The 26,720-nt window shown below is 35.7% G+C and overlaps 1 protein-coding gene across 1 annotated transcript in view; it reads left to right on the top strand.

The window, feature by feature from the left end:
* The window catches only part of PLPPR4 (phospholipid phosphatase related 4), a 43,034-nt gene extending 17,198 nt beyond the window's left edge, over positions 1–25,836 (top strand). The window contains exons 2-7 of the mRNA XM_015145652.3: positions 6,604–6,789; positions 15,389–15,518; positions 17,680–17,875; positions 19,548–19,605; positions 20,387–20,560; positions 23,876–25,836. Coding sequence (XP_015001138.2) covers positions 6,604–6,789; positions 15,389–15,518; positions 17,680–17,875; positions 19,548–19,605; positions 20,387–20,560; positions 23,876–25,201 — 2,070 coding nt within the window. The 3' untranslated portion in view covers positions 25,202–25,836. The remainder of the gene's footprint in view (positions 1–6,603; positions 6,790–15,388; positions 15,519–17,679; positions 17,876–19,547; positions 19,606–20,386; positions 20,561–23,875) is intronic.
* The last annotated feature ends 884 nt before the right edge of the window (positions 25,837–26,720 follow it).

Below are 26,720 nucleotides of genomic sequence, written 5' to 3'. Positions count from 1 at the left end.
CTGCCCTGTTTCAATTTGTATCTATTCATGTCATACAAGCCGTATCTGTTTTATGTATAAAAACCAGTTTAGACTTCTAGACCTTAAGTAATGTTGCAGACTCATTCTGACCAATTATTTCCCTTAATGACACTTTAAGTGTTACTGTATGTTTATAATCTGTATTTTTGAAGTTCTTTGCAGCCAATCTGAATATGCTATACTTAGAGCGAAGATAGTTTTATATATCATAAAGCCTAATATTATTTTATTATTATTATCAATATTTGAAGAAAATATTAATCTGTATTAGCTACAAGGCAAAAAAAAAAACTACAGAATACCACTAAAGATCATACTGTAGGAAGTAGAAAATTCCCTCACCACGTGTGTGTTGACCTGTGACAACCTTCTTCATGGCTACAGGCTTTAATACAATTGCTTTGATCTGCTAGCATTTTTTTCCCTGTTTGAATTGAATTTCAATGTACTGTATTACTGTTTCAAATTTCACATTTTATACGATTTCAGGGTATTTATCAAGTTGGTTCCAAGCATTTCATTTTAAATGTGTTATTAATATTAAAATCTTCCTTTATCTCTTATAATAGATCTTGCATATGATTGGCACGAATATACACAATTATTTTCTTTGCCTTCTTGTGACATTACTTATATCAAAGCTAAAATAATTTAACTTTGAAATGTCTTATGCTAGCGTTGTTCTCCAAAAGTGAGGATTTTGCTGCTTAAATCATCTAGTACCAATAATTTGCAGCTTTATGCCTCCAGCCTTGGTCTCTCCTGTTAGCTCCAAGTCGACATCTTACTTTAATAACTAAGAGACGTAACAGTTTTAATACTTTCAAAACAGAATCTTCTATTCTTTCCATCCAAACTTCTTCCTATCCCAAGGAATGACATCACTGACCTAATTCCTCAAACCCCATCTTTGAAATCAACCTTTATTGTTTTATCTTCTTCACTGATCAAGCCATAAACAAGGTTTGTTACATCTGTCTCCAAAACCATATCAACAATCTACCAGTTTCTTTGTATCTCCAGTACTAAACTCTAGGACATGCTGCCTCATCTCTCCTGGATTTCCGCCATTGCCATGCATCCACTAGAATGTAAGCTCTGTGAGTGCATGGAGTTCTCTGTTTGGTTTACCGCTACATTCCTTACACTTAGAGAAGTGCTGGGTGCCTACTAGGCATTCAATACATATTTGTTGAGTTTTGAACAGCCTTCTAAATTTTTACCCTATTCCTACTTTTGACCCGCCATGATCATCCTCAATCTGACAGCCAGAGATCTTTGTAAAATACATTGCAAATCCTATTACACCTCTGCTTGAACTCTCCGGAATGTTTCTGATCCTACTTTAAATAAAATTCTAACTTCCTGCTTGGACTTCAGGACTCTGCAACGTCTGGTCCCAAATCTACCTCTCTGACTTCATTTTGTATCACTTCCTCCATTTGATTATGCTTTTCACCTGGTTTTTATCCGGTTAGTTCTTTCTTGCCCATTCAAGTCCCTGCTTAAATGGCACCTACTCAAATAGGTTTTCCTTGATCTAAAATAGGAATTCAGGCACTTAATTACACAGCCCTCTTCTTTATAGTATGTGTTCTTTCTGATATATATATTTCTGACATACATTTAATATATATAATATATATTTTTTACCTGGCTTCCTCAACTACAATGAAATATTCATAGGGACAAAGATTTTGTTTTATCATAACTGTATTCCCAGGACCTAGAACAAGGCCTTGGCTAGCAGGCTCCCAAAGATATTTGTTGAATGACTAAATGGATGAGCCACCATTACCATATATATTAATTGGCCCTTTGTGACTATGGTTTCCACCAGTTCAAAAGGCTCTTATAGGACTCTGAATTCATGATGGCTATGAAGAAGGCAAAGAATGGAGCTGATCTGTTTTGCCCTAGGCTCAGAGCAAAGTGAACTCTCCCCAAAGAAAAGTAGTTTGTCCTTATTATAATCATGCTAAAAACAAGTAAGCTATCTGATCTAGATAAAGTGTCATGATAGATTTGATAAAATGTTTCACTAAAATGGATATATAGTCTAAATTTGTCTTTTTAAAGTTGACATCAGAAAAATCAATATTGACTAGCAAATGTGGTATTTTGAAACACCTTTCTTTTGTTTGCCCTGTTCTCTAAAACAGTTATAATTTTTCTTCTTAAAAATTGCTCTATTATTTTCACTCACAGGTTCCTTAGTGGATGGTAATTATAAGAATCAATCTTTTCTTTTTGAAAATAAACCGTTTTCCTAATCCTCAGGTAATTTCTCTCCTCTCTATTGCTGCATACAAATAGCTTGGTTCAGATGGGCACGGCGGCTCATGTCTGTAACCCCAGCACTTTGGGAGGCCAAGGCAGGTGGATAACCGAGGTCAGCAGATCAAGACTATCCTGGCTAACACGGTGAAACCACATCTCTACTAAAAATACAAAAAATTAGTCAGGCGTGGTGGCACACGCCTGTAGTCCCAGCTACTCGGGAGGCTGAGGCAGGAGAATCACTTGAACCCGGGAGGTGGAGGTTGCGGTGAGCCAAGATGGCGCCCCTGCAAAAAAAAAAAAAAAGAAAGTTTGGTTCACACTTTTTTGAGGGCTATATCATGACTGGAGAATAAAATTTGTAGTGTTTGGCTACATACTTTTAAAAAATCTCTTTAAATCTCATTTTCAAAATCTCATTTTAAATGTAATCAAAACAAGTCTGTGTAATTTTATTATGTGCATATCAATTCTATATGTGTGCCAAAATTGGCACATACCATCTGTTAAATTCCTTACACTCAAAAAAAAAAAAAACTCTTGTTGAGCATTTCAAAGATAAAAAGGTAACTCTGAAGACAATTATGTTAGAAATAAACATTGTCATTTAATTCATTACATTGGGTAGTAAACTACACTATGGGAACACCATGTATAAAATTATTTATTTCTAAAATATAATGAATATAATGAAGATTTTATACAAGTTACTCTTTATTACAAACAAAATGATGTAGGGAACAGAGTAAATATGCTTTTGAAAAAATAAGAGAAATAGATATCAAAAAGAAAAAAAGATTCTTTTTAATAGAGATGGGATTTCACCATGTTGGTCAGGCTGGTCTCAAACTCCTGACCTCGTGATCCACCCACCTCCCAAACTGCTGGGATTACTGGCATGAACCACTGGGCCCAGCGAAAAAATGATTCTTATTATGGAAACAAATGAAGGTTTTAAAACATGCTTCTATAGAAATGTAGAAGATATTAATATGGAAAATTATATAATTGGAAAAATGATATAATTGGAAAAATTGTCAGTTTCAGGAAGGCTACTGGCTGAAAAGACTAATGCATAATATTAGTGACAAATTAATTCATATGTTAATGTAGCATATATTATATAGAGAGATACATGCATATATATTTGGAAGTCACTATAATGTATATTAGTGGCAACACAGAAATCAGTACGATTAGACCCCTGCCTTAAGGCGATTTTAGTTTGGGAAGCAAAGCAAAAGACTAAACCTATTTTATAGCAGATAAAAAAGAGCAGTGGGTAGAAATTTCCTAAAAAGAAGTACTAGGGGATTAAGACTAAAGAAATTACTCTCAAAAGGTATTATCAAGCAAAGCTTCATGAGAAAGGTGATGTTTAACGAATATATTATTGTTACTAGTTATAACAATAACAATACTTAATAACATTTATAAGCTATTTATTCCAGATATTGCTGACTTTGGAACTAGAATTCATGTATTCAAAATCCACCTCTGTCACTTATGACAGGTGACTGCTTACCCACCTGCAAAATGAGGATACTGATAGCAGTTATCTTATATCACAATAGAAAGTTTTAGGTTAAATGAGTTTAAAATGTGTCAAATTAATTAAAATATCTAAAACAGAAAAATTGACACATAGTAAGCACTTTATGAAGTACTTGTTAAATTAATACTTAAATATATTTATATGGATTTAAGTGGAAATTTAAATAATGTGCATGCACCATGAAGTGCTGATTTATTGGTCAAGATTGAAAGCTACTATTCGTGCACTATCGAAGAGGGAAGTAGTGAGGGGGAATGATCAGATACTTGAAGTGATCGAATAATAGTCGATAAGAAAAAATAAATGTTTTTGATATACTTTTTGTTCTCTACAAAGCATCCATCTGAAAAACAGAAAGATAATGCAAGATTACTTACTATGTATTTCTTTTTTTTCCCTCAGTAAACCTAATTATTTCTTAATTACCAAAAAAAGACCTCCTGGGAATAGAAGGCATAATGTTGTCCTCTAAAAATAAAAATTAAAAAATTGTTTTTTCAAACCAAACAATCAGAAATCATGAGTAGTAAATATTGTCTTTATAAAAAACATTTCCTGTTTGCTTAAATAAATATTATATCCTCTAAAGGAACAAAGCCTTAAACTAAGCAATTCTTTGAGTGTTATATAAGTCTACATTTTCAGGTTCTGGAAAGTCTGGCACTAGATTAAGCATTTGTGATATTTTCTGTTTGGCTGAGAGCAGGTCTCTCACTAAGCTACTGCTCCTTGATGACCAAGTCTATCTTTTGTTCAATGTATTACATCTACCTACACAGTGCCTGGCACATTCAAACATGAATGAATAAATAATTGAACGCAAAAAGGGTACACAAAACCTAGAAAGTACACTGTGCCTAGTTTAGGGAGACCAAATAGATGAAACCCAGTGAAGTCAGGATTTTCAGATAAACAATGAACAATTTTCAGTATGAGTCTCTCTCAAATATTGCATGGGGTATACTTACACTAAAAATTATTCATTGCTATCTGAAATTCTGGTTTTGCTGGGTGACCTGTATTTTTATTAGCTAAATCTGGTAACTCCAAGTCTAGTTATTGTAGTTAAATTAAGGTTTATGCATTTATTCAATTAGCTAGTTATCAGGAAGTATTGATTGCTTCCTTAAATTATTAAATGATGTATTCCCTGCCTACCAAGTGCCAGGACTTATAAATAACACTGGCAGACTCTCACTTCATAGAGCACTTCTTTCAGTGGGAGATTGGGAGAGATGAAAAACAAATAAGTGAAGTATTAAACTGGCAAGGTAATTTCAGTTAATGATAAGTGTCATGAAAAAAATCAAGCAAAATGATAAGGTAGAGAGTGAAGGATGGATCAAGAGCTGCCTTGGGTAGAGCGTGCAGAAAGTCATCATTAAATGATGTAAAGAAGCCAGTAGTATAAAGAGCCAGAAAAAGAGCACAAAAGGAAGAAGAAACAGCAAGTGCAAAGGATCCTGGGCAGAAATGAATTTGACTATTACAGGAAAAGAATGAAAACCAGTTAGATTTCAGTGAGCAGGGGGCTGAGGAGCGATGAAAATCTGGTACAAGAAGAATCAAGGGCCAAAGCATGAAGCAACTTGCATTGCATGGGATGGCATTTGGATTTTATTCAAGTTGAGTGGGAACCACTAGAGTGATTCAGATAGGAAGTGATGCGATCTGAAATACTTCGTTGCTGTTGTTGTTTGTTTGTTTGTTTTCTTTATTTCTTCTAAAGAAAAGGGGGATACATGTGCAGAATATGCAGGTTTGTTACATAAGTATACGTGTGCCGTGGTGGTTTCCTGCACCTATCAACCTATCTTCTAAGTTCCTTCCCCTCAACCTCCACCCTCCAACAGGCCCTGGTGTGTGTTGTTCCCCTCTCTGTGTCCATGTGTTCTCAATGTTAAACTCCCAGTTATGAACAAGAATATGCATGTTTGGTTATCTGTTCTTGTGTTAGTTTGCTGAGAATGATGGCTTCCAGCTTCATCCATGCCTCTGTAAAGGACATGATCTCATTCCTCTTTATGGGTGCATAGTATTCCATGGTGTATACATACTAAATTTTCTTTATCTAGTGTATCATTGATGGGTATTTGTGGTTCCATGTCTTCACTATTGTAAACAGTGCTGCAATAAACATACATGTACATATGTCTTTATACTAGAATGATTTCTATTCCTTTGGGTATATACCCAGTAATGGGATTGCTGGGTCAAATGGTATTTCTGGTTCTAGACCCTTGAAGAATCGCCATACTGTCTTCCACAATGGTTAAACTAATTTACATTCCCACCAACAGTGTAAAAGCATTTCTATTTCTCCAAAGCCTCACCAGCATCTATTGTTTCCTGACTTTTTAATAATTGCCATTCTGACTGGTATGAGGTGGTGTCTCATTGTGGTTTTGATTTGCATTTCTCTGATTATCAGTGATGTTGACACGTCTGATCTGAAATACCTTTACAAGACCCCTTGGAATGCTGTGTGGAAAATGAATGGGTATAGTGGGAGGGTGGGAGTGAAAGTGTAGCACCAGTTAGAAGGTTGGGGTCGACTCATAACAGGCTGTGACTAAGGTGGGTGAATTGGAATCCACGTTGAAGGTAGAAGCAATAGAACTTACAAATGATTTTTAACTCTGGAATCAGAGAGAAATAGTGAGAGAAGGAGAGAAAGCCGCTTGTTTTCTATGTATGGCCTGTATGTCAGGTAGAATAAATTGATCTTCTTTGTCCTTCATTCTTAGTTGCCTATATTGGCATCATCGGTGGTTAGCCTCTATTTCCTCGAACTCACAGATGTCTTCAAACCCGTACACTCCGGATTTAGCTGCTATGATCGGAGTCTTAGCATGCCGTACATTGAACCAACCCAGGAGGCAATTCCATTCCTCATGTTGCTTAGCTTGGCTTTTGCTGGACCTGCAATTACGGTAAGAATTACCCCCAAAATTGTGTTTATCAGTCCTGAAAAACTAAAAATCACCACATTTGTATAATAAATGGGTTCAAAGCAAACAAAAGATGAACTGTAAATCTTAAATTAAAATCGTGTCTTTGAGATATATTGACAGTATCATGTGGAAGTTAATAGCATAACGTTATTGGCATTAGAATTTAAACATTCTATGATTTGAAAAATGATTGATTCCTAGTGTTTATTTTTATAAATCATTATGAAAAGTTTTGTAACTTTATAATTCTCTTTGAATGGCTAATAAGATATTTCTGATACACTTCCTAATTAACTTACTTTACATGTGTTTATTTGGTATCTGAAGCCTGAAAAAATGGGGGGGAAATTACATATTCAACAGACTGTCTTCCAAAAGTGCATTTGGTACCACTTACAGTTTCATTTTTTTACTAGATTATCACTGTTTATTGATTATGAGTACTGAGCATAAATAATTATAAAGTAAAGATATAAAAACTCATTCAAGGCATGCATGCATGAACACATACACATACATACGGACATGCTCAAAGAATAAACTGTTTTATATTCAGAAAAGGCATTTGCATTTTAAAATGTTCATAAATTCAAAAGAGCTAGAAGAGAACAATTTAAGTGTTCCTAGCATAAAGAAAAGATAAATATATAAGATGATGAATACCCTAATTACCCTGATTTGATCTTTACATGTTATATGAATGTATCAAATTATCAGCTATATCCTGAAAAGATGTACATCTATCATGTACCAATAAAAAAATCTAAAATAAATAATTAAATAAATAAAATATGTACATAAAGAAATGCTCTAATGTACTAGAACTAAATTCAAAACATAGTTGTTTTTAATGTGTTAACATACATTGTAACACACTTTTAGATAAATCTATTAACAAATAAGACTGGCCAACCATTTTCACCACCTCTTTTGCCCCAAAAATACTACCTAAGAGGACAAGAAACACTTTTCAAGGGAAATGATATTGACTTCTACGGTGAAAAACTCGTGTTTTGCTTTTAGCATGTTCGTGAATGTCAAAGGAAATGGCTATGAAATTAAAAGCTTTATTTGAAAGCTTCACATTCTAGTTAATTGACCTGTTCAGGTTCAGTACAGCGGCAGTTTAAGAAGAGTCTCTGCATAAATGTTCTAAACTCTACACTTTTATGTAGCTATGGATTTTTTAAATTCCCCAATACTGAATAATGCTCGGAATTATTTAATATAATGCTGTTTACACTTTAAATACATAGTGTATAAAATATTCTCAGAAGATAAAATGGAAACAATTTTCATAGAACTTTATCATATTTAAAAGGTCTCTAAATACTTTATAAATTAATGAGTTATTCTACAGTGACTGTCCGATTATTAGAACTATTAATGATGTACTTGGAAGAAGCTGAGACTCTGAGACTAATAAAATATTCTTAGAGTGTAATATTGCTCAGAATAACAGTATTTTCCTGTCATTTACTAAAGTTTTAATAAAAAATTCATATTATGCAGTCATTTTACCAGGGCAGAAAAACAGAACTAAAGACAAAAGCCACATGATTATCTCAATAGATGCAGAAAAGTCTTTCAATAAAATTTGACATTGCTTCATGTTAAAAACTCTCAATAAACTAGGTATTGAGGGAACATACATCAAAATAATAACAGCCATATGTGACAAACCCAAACATCATACTGAATGGGCAAAAGCTTGAAGCATTCCCCATTGAAAAACAGCACAAGATGAGGATGCCCTCTCTCACCACTCCTATTCAACCTAGCATTGAATTCTGGCCAGAGCAATCAGGCAAGAAAAAGAAATGAAGGGCATTCAAATAGGAAGAGAAGAAGTAAGACTATTGCTGACTAGTCACCAGAGGACATGATTCAATGTCTAGAAAACCCCACTGTCTCAGTCCAAAAGCTTCTTAAGCTGATAAGCAACTTCAACAAAGTCTCAGGACACAAAACTATTGTGCAAAAATCACTAGCAATCCTATACCCCAACAACAGTTAAGCTGAGAGCCAAATCACAAAAGAACTCCCATTCACAACTGCCACAGAAATAATGAAATATCTAGGAATACAGCTAACAAGGGAAGTGAAAGAGCTCTACAAGGAGAACTACAAACCACTGCTCAAATAAATTGGAGATGACACAAACAAATGGAAAAATATTCCATACTCATGGGAAAACATCAATATCATTAAAATGGCCATACTGTGCAAAGCAATTTATAGATTCGATTCTATTCCCATTGAACTACCAATGACATTCTTCAGAGAACTAGAAATAATCTATTTCAAAATTCATATGGAACCAAAAAAGAGCCCAAAGAGCCAAAGTAATCCTAAGCAAAAAGAACAAAGCTGGAGGCATCACGTTACCCAAACTATACTACAGGGTTACAGTAACCAAAACAGCATGGTACTGGTACAAGAACAGACACATAGATCAATGGAACAGAATAGGGCACCCAGAAATAAGACTGCACACCTACAACTATCTGATCTTTGACAATCCTGACAAAAACAAGCAATAGGGAAAGGATTCCTTATTCAATAAATGATGCTGGGATAACTGGCTAGCCATATGCAGAAAATTGAAACTGGATCCCTTCCTTACACCATATACAAAAATCAACTCAAGATTAATTAAAGACTTACATGTAAAACCCAACACTATAAAAACCTTGGAAGATAGCTTAGGCACTACCATTCAGGACATAGGCACAGGCAAAGATTTCATGATGAAGACACCAAAAGCAATTGCAATGAAACCAAAAATTGAAAAATGGGATCTAATTAAACTAAAGAGCTTCTGCACATCAAAATAAACTTTCAACAGAGTAAATAGACAACCTAAAGAATGGGAGAAAAATCTTGCAAATTATGCACCTAACAAAGGTCTCATATCTAACATTTATAAGAAACTCAAACAAATTTACAAAAAAATCCAATCCTATTAAAAAGTGGGCAAAGGACATGAACAGACACTCCTCAAAAGAAGGCATACATGTAGCCAACTAGCATATTAAAAAAAGCTCAACATTACTGATCATTAGAGAAATGCAAATCAAAACGACAATGACATATTATCTCATACCAGTCAAAATGGCAATTATTAAAAAATCAAAAAATATTAAGACGGTGGTGAGGTTGTGGAGAAAAAGGAACATTTATACACTGTTGTGGGTTCAACCATTGTGGAAGACAGTGTGGTGATTCCTCAAAGACCTAAATTCAGAACTACCATTCAACCCACCAATCCCATTACTGGGTATATACCCAAAGGAATAGAAATCATTCTATTATAAAGATACATGTTCATTGCAGCACTATTCAGAATAGCAAAGACATAGAATCAACCTAAATGCCCATCAATTATAGACTGGATAAAGAAAATGTGGTACATATACACCACGGAATACTATGCAGCTATAAAAAGAATGAAATCATGTATTTTGCAGGGACATGGATGGATGTAGAGGCCATTATCCTTAGCAAACTAACACAGGAACAGAAAACCAAACACCGCATGTTCTCATTCATAGCTGGGAGTTGAACATTGAGAACACATAGACACATAGAGGAGAAAGACACATACTAGGGTCTACCTGAGGGCAGAGACTAGGAGGAGGAAGAGGATCAGTAAAAGTAACTAATGGATACTAGGTGTAATACCTGGGTGATGAAATAATCAGTACAACAAATCCCCATGACATGCGTTGCCTATGTAACAAACCTGCACATCGTGCACATGTATCCCTGAACTTAAAATAAAAGCTTAAAGTTTATAATGTATATAAAGTTTATATATATGTATATATACACATATAGATGCTTTAAATGTATCATACTGCCACACCAGAAAGCGCTTATCCTAATTGGGTAAAGTGCTCAAAATTATTATAATTGATATATTTGAATTTGAAATAAATTACATAAAATACTATACAAATGATCATGCCTCTGTTATAAAAGTTGTATTGATATTTAATCATTTAAACAATTTGATTGTACATATCCAGAAGTCTTTCTCCCCTAGGGTATTTTATCAAGTTGCTAGGAAAGCAAATTCAGTTGTGGCACTCCCCGCCAGCACTATTTATTTCATGTTGCTTCTTTTGCTGACACTGTTACATGTCCGGGGGACAATAAGCTTGGTGTCATCACTGTGTGCCTGCTTGTGTTGACTCCTTCACATCCTATAATAAATTCTCAATATACAAGTTTGGGATGCTTTCTGAGGGATCGGGCGTTAAAGCTTTCTTTCTTGAGGTCTGAGAAATAAAAGAGAAACTCCACCATGGCTCCCTTTCACCTGGCTGACCTGGGAATTCCAGTGCCAACTCCTTCCAGAAAGGCATCATTCAATTCCTAGGTCTCCATGGAGCCTCCATAGCTGCTGCATGCCTCTTCATGGAAGGAAAGGCAAACTGGGGAACTATTTATGCTTCAGGATCCCTGGTTTCCCTATATCACTTCAGGATACTCCAAGATGACAGAAATTCATCCCACCACACTGGTTTGATAGGTTTTAGGTAACTAACTGGATGGTGAGACAGACTAGACTTTGCTGACATCAAACACTTTGTCACAGCTTTCTCTCCAAACATATACTATACTTCTAGATTTCACTCTAATTTCATTTTTTTTTCTTTGGTTTTGAAGGCCTTCTCCCAAAACATACATTTTCTCAGCAGTGATCCTCTAGAGTCTGCTGTCATCTTGTTCTAAAACCATAATTCTATCTCGAATCTTTCTACATATATAGCTATGCTAACTCCTTTCCCCCTCTCTTCCTGACAGTAAAAATAACAGACTCTAATTTCTGACTTTCCAGGATGTCATTTTCTTTTCTATCTTTAGGGCAGCATAAGCCTGTTCCAAAAACGGGGTAGTGAGAAGGGATAGGGAGGTAAGCAGAACTCTCCGTTTGGGGATGAGTGTCCAAAAGGACTTGTGTAAGGAGAACCGCCACCCGCCACGTGGAGTGGAGGGAAGGCAAAGCAAAACAAAAGGCCTTGCTTCAGCCAGATTCTCCAAAAGGACCTTCCTATGAATACAAAGATCAGCTAATTTGTATGCAGGAATTTAAATATGAATCATTCAGTATTTGCTTCCCAGATTTTTTAATGCTTTGAGAGATGTTTAAAAATAACTTGTCTTCGTGATGTTATACATGAAAGTGGAAAAATGTATTTCATTTATGTGAAATGTATATGTTTATTTTTCTGAAATTGCCCTTAAACTGAAAAATTTCTTCCTTAATATTCAATTTTCATTTACTTTTGAGTGATAAAACAAGCATTCTGTTTTAGGTTCTTCGGAGATTATTTCTCAGAGAAAATGAGAAAGACTATTTGGGTTTATCATAAATCTTCATGAAGTCTATGTGAACAGAAAAAAAAGTGCACTTTTTCTTACTGGAATTACAATTTTACTACATATTGTTAAACAATTAATACATCTAATTTTATAGAAGAATTCTATCAGAATTTAATTCTAGCTCCTGGGATAGACTTAGCTTTAAGAGACTACACAATCAATATGCAGAATATTAGACATGTTGGGGCTTCCAAAAAACATTCATTGAAAATTTAAATATTGAGGATACTGTGAAGAATACTATCATAATTTTTGTTGTTTTCTTTTACAAGAAAGACTTTTGGATTGTGAGTTCTCCCTATGATGACTGTTCCATGGCCAGGTTCCTTATACTACTAAGAAATGTATTTCTTCTCAAAACCTCCCCTGAAGTAGTCATTATAACATCTCCTCCCAACACCTGTCCATAACAACAACAAATTGTGTTCTTTTCAGGGTTGGGTACGGAACAAAACAGAGACTGCGAAAAGATACTTGTTGTAAACTGTTTTCTGTTTACAAATGCAACAGCAACAAATAATTTTCTTATCAGAACCTAAATTCTGACACCATACTGCAGTACAACAGTGTGCCATTCAAAAGGGGGAAACAAGCTAGGCGTTTGGAAATGCACTGGGAAACAGATCCCCATACCCTGAGGAGACCTAGCTTTATGCCAAATTGAATTATTTTGAAAACTCGTGAATGACATTAGCTGAGGTTAAGTGACAGAAGTGAGTGTGAGAAAATGAATGTCCTGTTTAATGACAGGGATGGTTGGGTGATGTCAGAATACTGATAAGAAACCTCTATACACATTACATGGTCTAGCCAAATAAGCGTTGCACTTCTTTTACATATGAGTTTTGAACATATTCAAACAACTAAAATAAAACTCTTGGCCCGGAGCGATGGCTCACACCTGTAATCCCAGCACTCTGGGAGGCAGAGGCAGGTGGATCACTTGAGGTCAGGAGTTCGCGACCAACCTGGACAACAAGGTGAAACCCTGTCTCTACTAAAAATACAAAAATTAGCCAGCCTTGATGGCGCATGCCTGTATTCCCAGCTACTTGGGAGGCTGAGGCAGGAGGATGGCTTGAACCTGGGAGGCAGAGGTTGCAGTGAGCCAAGATCATGCCATTGCACTCCAGCCTGGCCTACAGAGCAAGACTCAGTCTCAAAAAAAAAAAAAAAAAAACTCCTGAAATCTCAAGGTCTCAAGGTCATTTGAGATAATGACTGTTATATTGTATGACAAAATACAGATACATTCTTATGTAATTCAACACTCATGGACAAGACATGAATCATTACAAATACAAAGAGAAAACAAAATTATTCACAGAATTTTTATTGAGGAAGTGAAGGTGAAATTAATCTCTTTTAGCTGAATACAATACATTTCAGGAATAAGTGGTTAATTTTCTGGAGATGATGATTTTGAGGTAGCAGTTATATTATTCTGTGTAAGTGCTGTATTATGTTGTATCTGTCTACACAGAGTATAGAATCTATTGAATTTCCATGTCTAACTTGAAATGCTAATGTAGGACTGTATTTTTCAAAAAGTATACATGGTTAACTCAGCATCCAATGGTTTGAAATGAATTCCTTTTGATTGTTTCTATAATGATTGATTTTAAAAGAGTTTATTATGCCACATGATTTTCACACATATGGTTATATGTAGAGTTCTACTGTGATAATTATTCTTTAAATTTTTTATACAAAGTAAGATTATTTATAATTAAACATGTACCATATTCCCTACAAAAGTAAATATAGTCATTTAAGTATTCAAAGCAGAAGGCCATAGGCTTACTGTCATTAGCTTTGTTTTTTAACTGTAATTTTGAACACTTCATAAAATAAATGTTAAGCTAGTAATGACAACTGAGAGGTTTTCCCTGGAAAACTTGTTTCAGTCCTAATCAGAGTTATAATATTTACAGTGACATGATTATTTGTATTTAAGAGACTGTTAGTATCTCATTTAAGAGACTGTTAGTATCTCACTAATCGTACTTTCCTCAGCTCCACACATTTATAGCAAACCAATATCTAATTTCACAACAATCTTTTAGGCACAATTATCTCAAATATTTGAAAAACTTTTTCATGAATAAAATGGATCATTTTAAATCTTGCTTCTGTTGTACAGGATAATTGACAACCCAAATGCCTAAGGTAGTTAGCAAATGTGAGTCCCACAGTAAAAGCCAAACATGCAAATCTCACCGTGCCAGGCACTGTGCTAGACAGTGAAGGTGAAAGATAAATAAGAAATGGTTCTTCCTTCAGAAGGCCCCAGTCTAGTGAGAGACTGCCAAATGAACAATTTCATAAAGCTATGCTAGAGGGAAGGACAAGATAAGGGAGCCACATAGATGGAGATGTAATTCAATTTAGGGTACAGTAAGAGGTTTCAAAGAAAACTTACTGAAGAAAATCATGTCTAAATCACATTGAGTTCCTTCATTGATCTCACAGGTCCTAAAATCCTACAGCAAAGTGCCCTGTTCCTTATCTTAAGAGAGTCCTCTTGATACTACTGTATGATTCTCTGTCCATTATGAACACATTGTCTAAATGTCTATACCTAGGAAATATTATCCTGCTGACCTAGATTCTCTTGTAATCTGCATTCTCTGATAAGACAGCCACTAGCCACCCGTGGCCACTTCATTTTATATTTGTTTATTTAATTTTTAAATAATTAATACAATGGAATAAGACTAAAAATTCAGCTACTCATTTGTGGTAGCTATATTTCAAGTGATCAATACCCACATATGGGTAGTGGCTACTGTATTGGACAGTGTGAAGGACAGTTCTATCATTGCAGAAATGTTTATGGGACAGCTATGCTGTAGACAGCACCTTTCTACATTCACACACTTTCCATGGATTGATCCTTCTGCTCAATCCCAAATTGATTTATGGACCTAATCTGCTGGTAAAATCTTCCAGTACATAAGAGTCCAGAAGACCCTACCAAATCTCATTAGAGTGGCCTGATTACTTAATTCTCACTGCTTGATCAAATTCTCAGAAGAAATTACTGTGCCTCTAAAACTTTTAAGAAAATTTACATCCTTACTTTATTGAATTGATATGTTAAAAAGTGACATGTAATTCCTTTATACCTGTTGGCTTAATAGGTATTCCAACATGCCTTTTCCTGAATACCCTTCTATCTTTGCAGATTATGGTAGGAGAAGGAATTCTCTACTGTTGCCTCTCCAAAAGAAGAAATGGGGTTGGACTGGAGCCCAATATTAATGCCGGAGGCTGCAACTTCAACTCCTTCCTCAGACGAGCCGTCAGATTCGTTGGTGGGTGTGGGGAACCACAAAGAAAAGAAATGTTTTCTTTTTCAAATAGAAATGTCATATTTAATTATAGATATTAAGTCTCTTACACTAAAATTTAGATGTATAATTTCAGTACATGATGAGTTTTACATTGTACAAGAAACTGCAGTGAAACACCAAATTGGGCTTTGTATCTGAAATGTGTTATTTACATTTGTTGCCCTTGTTTTGAGAGCTAATATGCCATGCATTTCAACTTATTTGTGCCTTAGCTCTGGTTGAAGCATGAATTTATTTTAAAATGGTTTCGGTGGATCTGTGTTCAGTTTTTTAAAATGGAGAACAAACGTCAGCAGGCCAGAATGAACAGACAACTCTTCAGAAATTACTTCAGTCACACGAATGATTCCATTTCAATTTTCCTGGAGTGTTTTTATCCAGAAGTTACTACACTTTGAAATGTCACCATTGAGTACTGCATCATGGCCATTTTTCCTTGGTTGTAGCCCCTAATGTTACCTTTCATCTTTCATGAGACCTATAGAAAATCTATAGACCTGGCTATCATCATCTGAATCAAACCAGTTTTTAAACCTTTGTCTCTTCTGCATAGCATGGGGCCATCTTAATGTTGTTCCAGTCATAGGTCTTTTATTTCTTTTAATATAGTTGAATAGTCACCCACAATACATCACACCCACCTGAATGTTTTCTATTCATTCCCAGTAAGTCGGCATAAAATTATTTTTACCTATAACATGTAAGCTCAAAATAATTGATGGCTTTGCTTAATCCCTAGTAGATAATTATACACAAATTTCTTTCCCACAAGAGGAAAAATCAGGTCTAACTCATGCCCCGGACTCTGCTCCACTAAGCATTTTCTTCCCATCACATTGAGAAGATAAGAAAACAATAGACAGCTTAACAGCATCGCAAACTCAGGCAAGGAAATAAAACTCCAAGACATGTAGCTGAACACAGAGAAAATATTCCCTAATGTAACAAAATACTGTGGACAAAGGGCCACATACCCTCTCTCGACTGGAAGGATGATCCATTCCACCCTAGAGAACATGTTCCAGAGCCTGCGTCAGCAATAGGTCTAGAAAGTCCATTATCCGAAGGAAAAAGTAAGTCTTTGCATGCTTCTAGGAATTAGAATGTGGCAACAAAGTTTCTGTGTCATGAATCCCAGGTGTGTGGGTGGAGAAGCAATTGGAGGAGTGGTGGTTAGGTGACAGTAAGCAGTGAAGAAAAATGCAAAACAGGGTAATGTGCAAGCCAGCACTCTTGTCTGGAGGCGGTGACTGAAGAATTACCCTGGTCCTCTCATAATGATTTCTATGAGTAACTCATGAATCAGAATGCAAGCTGTCAAGTCAGAATGAATCTAGGGTGACAAGAAAACCTAGAGTGAGCAGGTTCCAGATCATGTGCCTGTGAGCAGAGAGTTGGACTCCCAAAGATAAGGCCAAGCAAGCAATTTCAAGAAGATATGGAGTTTGCATGTACAAGTGCAAGGATTTTTTATTTTATGGTTTAAGACTGGTCCTAGGAGAGAGAGAAAAAGGAATTTGGACCAAGAGATGTAAGAACAGCATGTCCAAATTCCAAACACACAGGTAGGCTCCCCACATTAGTGTACCTAGGATATGATTGTCATTTCCATGTCAGGGCCTGCCTGATGTTGTCTCTGCTTTAATTAGCATTCCTAGTATGATCACAGCTTGAAGAGAATTAGAATGGATTCTGCAGAGTGTGACGACTGTGGCTAGTGTTAGAGATCATCAGGGAGAAATAACCCTGGCAACTTAAAAATGCTAAGCAAATTAAAACTACTTTAAATTTTGCTTCATTCACATGTCATTCCTCTCAAATCATACCTTAGCATGCTCCAAGTGTCTGACAAGTGACTTACAGTTAATGTTAAGAATTGGTCCTTTATAACCAAATTAACAAAAGTGCCTAAAGTTACTACTTTGGAGATACTCATTGCCTTTACTTTGGCCGTAAATATCTGTTTAGAAGTTTAGGAATGTTCTATACTGTCTTCTTGAAATTAACGTAGAGAAAATGAGCATAATAGATTTTAAGATCTTAATTCATTAATGTTTAATGAATACGTTTGATGCTGACACAACCACCAACTTGGTAACAATTTCTTTCATTTTGCTTATAGGTGTTCATGTATTTGGACTATGCTCTACAGCTCTTATTACAGATATCATACAGCTGTCCACAGGATATCAAGCACCTTACTTTCTGACTGTGTGCAAACCAAACTATACCTCTCTGAATGTATCTTGCAAAGAAAATTCCTACATTGTGGAAGATATTTGCTCAGGATCTGACCTCACAGTTATCAACAGTGGCAGGTTAGAAATAGGTCTAAAAACACTCTGCATCATTGTTTTCATTATTCAAATGCTGTTTGGAGTATCACTTTAAGCATGGCTTTTTCAGTCGTAATGGTTTTTTTTTTTATTTTTCTTTTCAATTCAATGATCTCGTCAATGACTAAACCGTAGAAACCTGTTGGGGGCTTATTCCACATTCTTCCCTATGTCTCCAAATTTCAGCCCACCTTCTTGCTACTAGTCCCTATATCACCAAACTCCACCATGTTTTGTGATCGATCCTATACTCATTATGGTTTTAGGTTACTATAAATGGTTTATTTCAGAATATTTATAGTCAGTCATGGCTGACAGTCAATATAACTCTAGGACTGGTTTAAATGGAAGACTAAACACATATGAAAGTTGTATCTCCATTACATGTTATATCAAAAAAATGTGAATTTTCCTTTTTGTAAAGTTTGAGAAGGGGTAACATCTAGGATTGCATATGATTTCTTTCAATCAGGTCTAACTCATGCCCCAGACTCTGTGCCACTAAGTTCATTCATTCTTTGAATGAACCTAGGTGTGCATAGCTTCTGGCCTTACATGTCAGAATATAAAGGAAACTCAAGAAATTACCAAAGCATAAATTTTTAATAAATAAAGCAAAAATAAACTTATATGACAAGAGACAGTAGTTTAGAGGCTCAAAAGAAATAAATTGCAGAGGGATAAGGGCCAATCAATTATTGTAAGAATTGAATTTTCCATTCAATAAGTTCCCAAATATTCACTAAGGAGTCAAAAATAAGTTAATAGGTACAACTGAATAATTAAAGCCTGATGTTATGTGATTATACACATTAAGGTTCTCATGTATCATTCAATAATTTTGGACCTACAGCCAAGACCTATGTCCTCTATTTTTTTCTCAGTCCTATTATATTAACTTATCTCTATTGAATAGGGATCTTCTTTATCATGGTACCAAATAATTAGGAAGGCAATAATTTAAGTGAATTTTATTTTTTCTAATTTTTTAATTCATTGAAACAAGTCTCTATTCTTCTTTCGCCTGCCCTTTTCAGTGTCTCTTCACCATCCTTGCCTGCTCTTTAAACTGTTTAAACAACATGATTTATGATTCTTGAGATGAAATTACTGTAAAGTGTACTACATTTTGTTAATTTTGTAGAGAAACGTTTTGTTAAAATTAGACTTTTCTTATGCTTTCTAGAGTATTAATAATATACATTTAGATCCAATGCCATGAGAAAATAACTTCATTTTTAAAAAATTCTATGTAAATAAAACAATGTATTTAGGAGCATAGAAAAAATTTACAGCTAGGTTTTGTGAGCTGTTACTTTGAACTGGTATAACTCTTACACCAAAGAACAATGATGTTTTCCAATCCATTTCTACTTTCAACCATCGTTCTAGTGATGTAATGAAGTGGCCCCTTGCCAAGCTAGCAGTTCTTTATACTGGAAAGTACATCACTATTATTTGTTAATATTAATGGTGACTAGCAGTATTTACTTTATCACTAAGGTCTTTCACCAGAAAGCTGAACAGAAAGCAAAATTATTGCTTATTGTCTTGTGATTTTAAGTTGAACGTTCTAACCACTCAGTGTCTTTGAGATTATTGCTAACAGTGTATCTGAACTACAAGGCATAATTTGACTATCTTCTTTTGGCAGAAAGTCCTTCCCTTCTCAACATGCAACCCTTGCTGCCTTTGCAGCTGTGTATGTTTCGGTAAGTAACTGGTTCTTTTTGTTGAGTTGTGTTCTGCAGAAAATCTGAGCAATGAATGTTGTCTCCAGGTGACTAATTAGATGATATACCCATGTAATAACAGAATGGTAAATTTAGTACTGCAGCCTTAAAATACAATGGCATCCAAAGCAGAAATCAAACGCTACTATAAAAAATAGTACAGTAAAGGAATTTTTCTACACAGTTATAATAATATTTATTTATTCTGGTATCCCTTTAATATTATACTTCATGGAAGGATATTGTGAATTATAGGAATGTTACAAAACTTGAAAGAATCACAATAAGTACCCACAAAGACATACAACGTGCACACACATACACACACACAAACACATGCACACACATATGCTACTTTAGTATTTCTGTAACAATAAATTTTAGGTCAGTGTAAATTTGGAAATGTTGTACAATGAATAGTCATTTTATCTAATTTATACAATAGTCCGTGAAGTCTTTCCTGAGAAAAATGAACGAAATTATATGACAAGTAACATGGAGACTAAACAGTTAAATGGCTAACTCTACTGGTTTGGTATTTTTCCAACCTTCATATAATTAAATGAGAGATCTGTTATTTATTTGGTAAATTTCATCATGCATATCTCTTCTTGGCAGGTACAGAACATAGCCATAGGAAGGGGGAATGAAACAGTAAAACTGAAGTCAGTTGTATCAGACTTTTAACTTTTTATTTGATTATAATTTACTAATAAAATGGCCTTTCTAACATACTTAACCCACTTCTTCCATTTTTAAGATGTACTTCAATTCCACATTAACGGATTCCTCTAAGCTTCTGAAACCTCTCTTGGTCTTCACATTTATCATCTGTGGAATAATCTGCGGGCTAACACGGATAACTCAGTATAAGAACCATCCAGTTGATGTCTATTGTGGCTTTTTAATAGGAGGAGGAATTGCACTGTACTTGGTAAATAATTTACTATTATCTTATAAACCAAAGTTTAAAATGGAAAACATGCAGAGAATATTTTGCACTATAATAACTTCCTTGCAATATATTTTAAATTTACAAGGAAATGGCCACATCTCCATTCTATGCCAAAACACATATCCCACTTTCAACAAAATCATTTATTGAACTCTTACTATGAGCCAAAAATTGTAATTTTAAAAAGATTTTTGAATTTTGTCTTTATGCCCACCAAACAGGAGGTGGGCAGGGACTTCTATTGATAGTACAATTATAATGTTACAGATGAGGAAAGTGATTATTGCCAAAAGTAAGGTTAGTGGAAACAAAAATTTAGTTAAAGGTTATATAACTTTCCCAACACCACAAATTTAGCACCTGAATGTTACTGTGATACAATTAGTATTGACTTCTTTAACACTACTCTTTTTTCAAGAGTGGTCTTCCTCTAAGGGAAATATCCTCAGCATAAGGAAAGTGAGATTGTCCATTTCATTTTGTCATGCATGCATGCATTCATGCATTTTACATTTATTCAATATCTAATCTGTGCCAGGGATTGTATTGAACATGAAAACACCGAGAAATAAGATGTATTCTTTAGAAGTTTACAATGTAAAGAATAACATAAATATAAATGGTTACAACATGTTCAATGATATAACAGGGTATGAACAAAGTATTTTGGGAATAGCAAACTGCCTGAGGACGTTAGAAAACACGTCACAAAAGTGATGTGTGTGTGTGTTGCTGCTGCTGCTGTTGTTTTTAATGAGAGTTCCATGGGGTAAAGAGAGGAGGGAGGGCATTCAAAAAGAAGAAACTACATATGCAAAGAGACAGGCATCTGAAAAAGCAAGTGGAAGTGGAAGGTGGCGGAACAGGAGGAAGGAGACATAATGGTCAGGTTTCCAGCATTGAACACTGGATCAATGATGACTTCATTAGCAGACCAGGTAAATGACAGATGAAGCAGATTTGTAGGGGTAAAGGGAGTTGAGAGGATCAATTGAATCAATAACCAGTTGAGTAGTTGCTTCTGGAGTTCAAAAAAGCAATTAGTACTGGAGAAGGATATTATTTAATGGAAGTACCATTGTAGTTACTACGGGTATATAAAATTGCCAGGTCATAAAAATAAAAGGGAGCCAGGGAATACCAATAAACAAGTTACAAGCAGAAGAAAAGGCAATAATGAAAGAAACTGAGAAGAGCTGACAGAAATAAAAATAAATTATCTGTAGCTACAGTTCTCAATCATTTGGTCTTAGTGCCCTTGGAAAGGTATTACAAGAAAATGATTACCGAAATACAGGTAAAGGACTGAAGTGTGCTATAATTTTATACGTTTTTTTTTTATTTTCATAAACCAGCATAGTCAAGATTGTCACTTTAAAAGTTATTTTTACTCACATGCATTCTTCAGTGCAGGAGAAAGGGATCAAATTAAAGTTAGTGTGCCAGAAATTGTGCATAAGCCTGGATTACCTATAGGAGTGTTGGCAATGTGCATTGCAGAAGAAATAAAGAAGATTGGAAATGCCACTCTCTAGTTTATGTATCGCTTTTTGCATGTGTGTCATTTCATGATGTCCTGGAATTAGTGTGGGATTTATAGCCCAAAGGATTTGATTATGAATCCAGATTTTCCTCCACTTAGCCAAGTCACACAGCTTCTCAGAAGCCTGTTTCTTAACCTACAAAATAAAGATACTAACTCTCTGTCCCATGTCATAACAAGAATTAAACAACTACAGTTATGTATTGCATAATGATATTTTGGTCAACCATGGACCACATATATAATACCACGATGATCCCATAAGATTGAAGTACTGAATTTTTTCTATATGTTTTCTATATTTAGATATGCAAGTGCTTACCATTGTGTTACAATTCCCTAGAGTATTCAGTATAGTAACATGCTGTAGGATTTTGCAGCCTAGGAGCAATAGGCTATACCATAGACCCTAGGTGTGTGGTAAGCTATACCATCTAGATTTGTGTAGGTGAACTTTATGATGTTCACACAATGACAAAATCACCTGTCAATGCATTTCTTACAATGTATCCCTGTCATTAAGTGACACATGGCTGTACTTGTACGGAGAGCTTATAGTTTAGTGGAGGATTTTCCCCAACTTACAAATTTAAGTACAATTATTAATAGAATTCATGTAGGGATTGCTCATTCGGGTGAGAGCATAGAAAGATACTTAGAAGAAGGAATTAAACTACTCGAAGAGGCAGGAGCTTGACTTCATTCCATTTCTGTCTGCACTCTTGCCATAAAATTGGAAAATTTTCAGTTCTAAGCCAACGTTTTGTTCATTGTTAAGCATTCTATAAAATGTTAAATCAATTTTTTTTGTTTTGACTTGAAAAATAGACAGTGGTTACCTCCTTTTGAAATTAGCATGCAAATAGGTGTCTGCTGCTTGATTTTATCTCTAAACCAAGTATCTCAAAAACTGAAAGTCCAGCAGGGATTAGATCTTCTATGTGCCAAAAGGGTAATGATTTTGAGGCTGAACTTTAGGCTTTTTCCAAATTTTGCTTCCCAAATCTAAAAAATAAAAAAATAAATTAAAAAAAAAGATACACTGTGTATGAAGAAAAAATTAAATAAAATCTGGCTCAAATTTAGTGCAATGGTACTAAATTGATCAAAGAGTATTTCCCAACTTATGACCAAGTTTAAATCAGGAAAGAATCTAGGTGCCCCAGTCTGGTGATGGTTTTGCCCTCTCTTCCAAGAGCACCCTGTACAATGACGAACACACAAGGCTGTACTCAGTGTGGGTAGCAATAATACATGTCTCTGACCTTATTTCAAAACCAGATATCATGTTTTATGAATGATATATTGTTCTATATTTTGTACACCTCTTCTACTTTCCATCATATGATTGAAAATGGAAGGTAAAATAAATCATTTAAGCCATTTGAGATGTCACTCAACAAGAAGTTCCTAAATCTGGAGAAATGAATTGCTTTGAAAAGCAGGAAAAAAAGTCCTTATTTCTCTCTTGTCTGCTTTTTCTTCTGAAAAAATACACAAGATAAGATTGACAAAAACATCCAATAGGATGGAGAAAAGAATGGGGTTCACATTGCTGAGCAATTCATGCAGTGATTTATGATATAACTAACTATTTCCTGCAAAAATATAGTTTTCATGTTTCATTATTTGTATTAGTCAATGGTGTGTAAGAAGCATATACCTATGTATGTACTTCAGTGGGTATTCTAAGGAAATCCTTGTGACAGTCTTCTAGTGCATGATATTTATTGCTTTTTCTCAAACACTAGGGCTTATATGCTGTGGGGAATTTCCTGCCCAGTGATGAGAGTATGTTTCAGCACAGAGATGCCCTCAGGTCTCTGACAGACCTCAATCAAGATCCCAACCGAGTTTTATCTGCTAAAAATGGTAGTAGCAGTGATGGAATTGCTCATACGGAAGGCATCCTCAACCGAAACCACAGAGATGCCAGCTCGTTGACAAACCTCAAAAGAGCAAATGCTGATGTGGAAATCATTACTCCACGGAGCCCCATGGGGAAAGAGAACATGGTTACCTTCAGCAATACCTTGCCGCGAGCCAATACCCCATCTGTAGAAGACCCTGTCAGAAGAAATGCGAGCATTCACGCCTCTATGGATTCCGCTCGATCAAAGCAGCTCCTCACCCAGTGGAAGAATAAGAATGAAAGTCGAAAGTTGTCCTTGCAAGTTATAGAGCCTGAGCCTGGACAGTCACCACCCAGATCCATAGAAATGAGGTCAAGCTCAGAGCCTTCGAGGGTAGGGGTGAATGGAGACCACCACGGTCCTGGCAACCAGTACCTCAAGATCCAGCCTGGCGCTGTCCCCGGATGTAACAACAGCATGCCTGGAGGGCCAAGAGTGTCCATTCAGTCCCGTCCTGGGTCCTCACAATTGGTGCACATCCCTGAGGAGACTCAGGAAAACATAAGCACCTCCCCCAAAAGCAGCTCTGCTCGGGCCAAGTGGTTAAAAGCTGCTGAGAAGACTGTGGCCTGTAACAGAAGCAACAGCCAGCCCCGAATCATGCAAGTCATAGCCATGTCCAAGCAGCAGGGTGTCCTCCAAAGCAGCCCCAAGAACACGGAAGGCAGCACGGTCTCCTGCACTGGCTCCATCCGCTATAAAACCTTGACAGACCATGAGCCCAGTGGGATAGTGAGGGTTGAGGCTCACCCAGAGAACAACAGGCCCATCATACAGATCCCGTCCACTGAAGGTGAAGGCAGTGGCTCCTGGAAGTGGAAAGCCCCTGAAAAAGGCAGCCTTCGCCAAACTTACGAGCTCAACGATCTCAACAGAGACTCAGAAAGCTGTGAGTCTCTGAAAGACAGCTTTGGTTCTGGAGATCGCAAGAGAAGCAACATTGATAGCAATGAGCATCACCACCACGGAATTACCACCATCCGCGTCACCCCAGTAGAGGGCAGCGAAATTGGCTCAGAGACGCTGTCCATTTCTTCTTCCCGCGACTCCACCCTGCGGAGAAAGGGCAACATCATTCTAATCCCTGAAAGAAGCAACAGCCCTGAAAACACTAGAAATATCTTCTACAAAGGAACCTCCCCCACACGGGCTTATAAGGATTGAGTGATGTCCATTCCATCATTTGGGCTACTCCCAAAAGACCATTTGTCGATTCTACCTGTGCTCTGTTCCAGCGAATTGGAAAGTCTCACCAAGCTAGATTGTCTATCATCAGCCCAGAACTCTGTAACTTTTCAGAACCGCTATACTCAAACTTGTAGATCTCACATCAAGGAGAGGGAAAAGCACAATGCAAGAACCTAACTAACGTGATGGTGTGAAGAGTTTTCTTAAGACGTGTCGTCAAACTTAAAAGGTTTTGCAGAAAGCAGTATCAAAAGAAAGTGGTTTTCTTCAAATGTATACTATTTTACTTCCTGAATGTGCCAACTTTGGGGATTTTTCTTTATAGTGAGCTGTGGGAACCCAGAACACACACGTTTTCCCTACAGCAGAGGCCATGCAGTATTATATATTCATTTTGCAGAATCTGCACCTACAGCTCAATACGGTTGGTGCTGATTATTATAGTACATATACCATGTAAACTCTCAAACTCTATTTAGCTGTGAAATAGTGGTGTGCAATTCCTTGTTAAAGAAATGCAACTTTATTAAGAAGATGCTGGCTGCTTTGTGTTAGAATAGGACACCCCGCAGCTTCTCTGTAGTGGCTCTGTCACAGTCAAAAAAAGAAAAGGTTTTTGTGCGTTTCTTCAAAATTCTGCTTTCTTCAACATCAAAAATTGTGTAGGAATATTTTCAGTGAAAGGGAATAACTAGTACTTTTCTGCATAGTTTTTCTGCTGCTTACTTTTTATTTAAGTATAGGTACTGCTAATGAATCTGTTTTCTTAGTGAGTAAATTTGCATAATTTTAATAAATATATTATTTTAGAGAATTTTTTGAAATTGTTGTGATCATATTTTGCTTTCTATGGCTTCTCCTTAACTTAATTTTTTGATGTTATAGATACATTCTCCTACTTTAAAAGCAAAAATAACAATTGACATTCCTTGAGCAAAATATACTGCTGTGAATTTGCAAACAAGAAATCTGAGCCAAAACTTGACATTGTGGGTTACATTGCCAGAAATGTTGGTCAAGTTTGCCCTTAGATGTCTACAACTAGCTGGCATAGGTTGCCATCTTAACAAGTAATCTAAAAGTCCCATTTGGTTCTACATTATTAACTTTTTTTTTTCTATATCCTGCTGACCAGTAAATTAGAGCCACACTGGTTAAGTTCAACCCTTGTCTCTAAAACATTTTTGTTAATTGGACACCAAGAGGAAGAATCTGAAAAAAAAATGCATATTGGTAAGTCAAAGTAGCTCAAGGTATAAATTAAGAGTGACTTCAAAATATCTGAATACGCACAGTTTTAGTTTAATATGCAAACAACCATTTTTGCTACCTATCCTGAATCAAGCCTTGAGCCTAAATCAAAGGAAACCAATACCATTGATAATAAGAAGATAAAAACAAAATATTTTGGAGTGTTTTCCAACTTAAAGTATGAAGACATATTCAGTTCTTGGAACTTAGTATTAAACCTTTTTAACGCCATTTCATAAGAATT

The sequence above is a fragment of the Macaca mulatta genome, chromosome 1 (genome assembly GCF_049350105.2).
Source record: "Macaca mulatta isolate MMU2019108-1 chromosome 1, T2T-MMU8v2.0, whole genome shotgun sequence".
NCBI lineage: Eukaryota > Metazoa > Chordata > Mammalia > Primates > Cercopithecidae > Macaca > Macaca mulatta.
The sequence above is the reverse complement of the archived record's forward strand: the minus strand, read 5'-3'. Positions and strand labels throughout refer to the sequence as shown.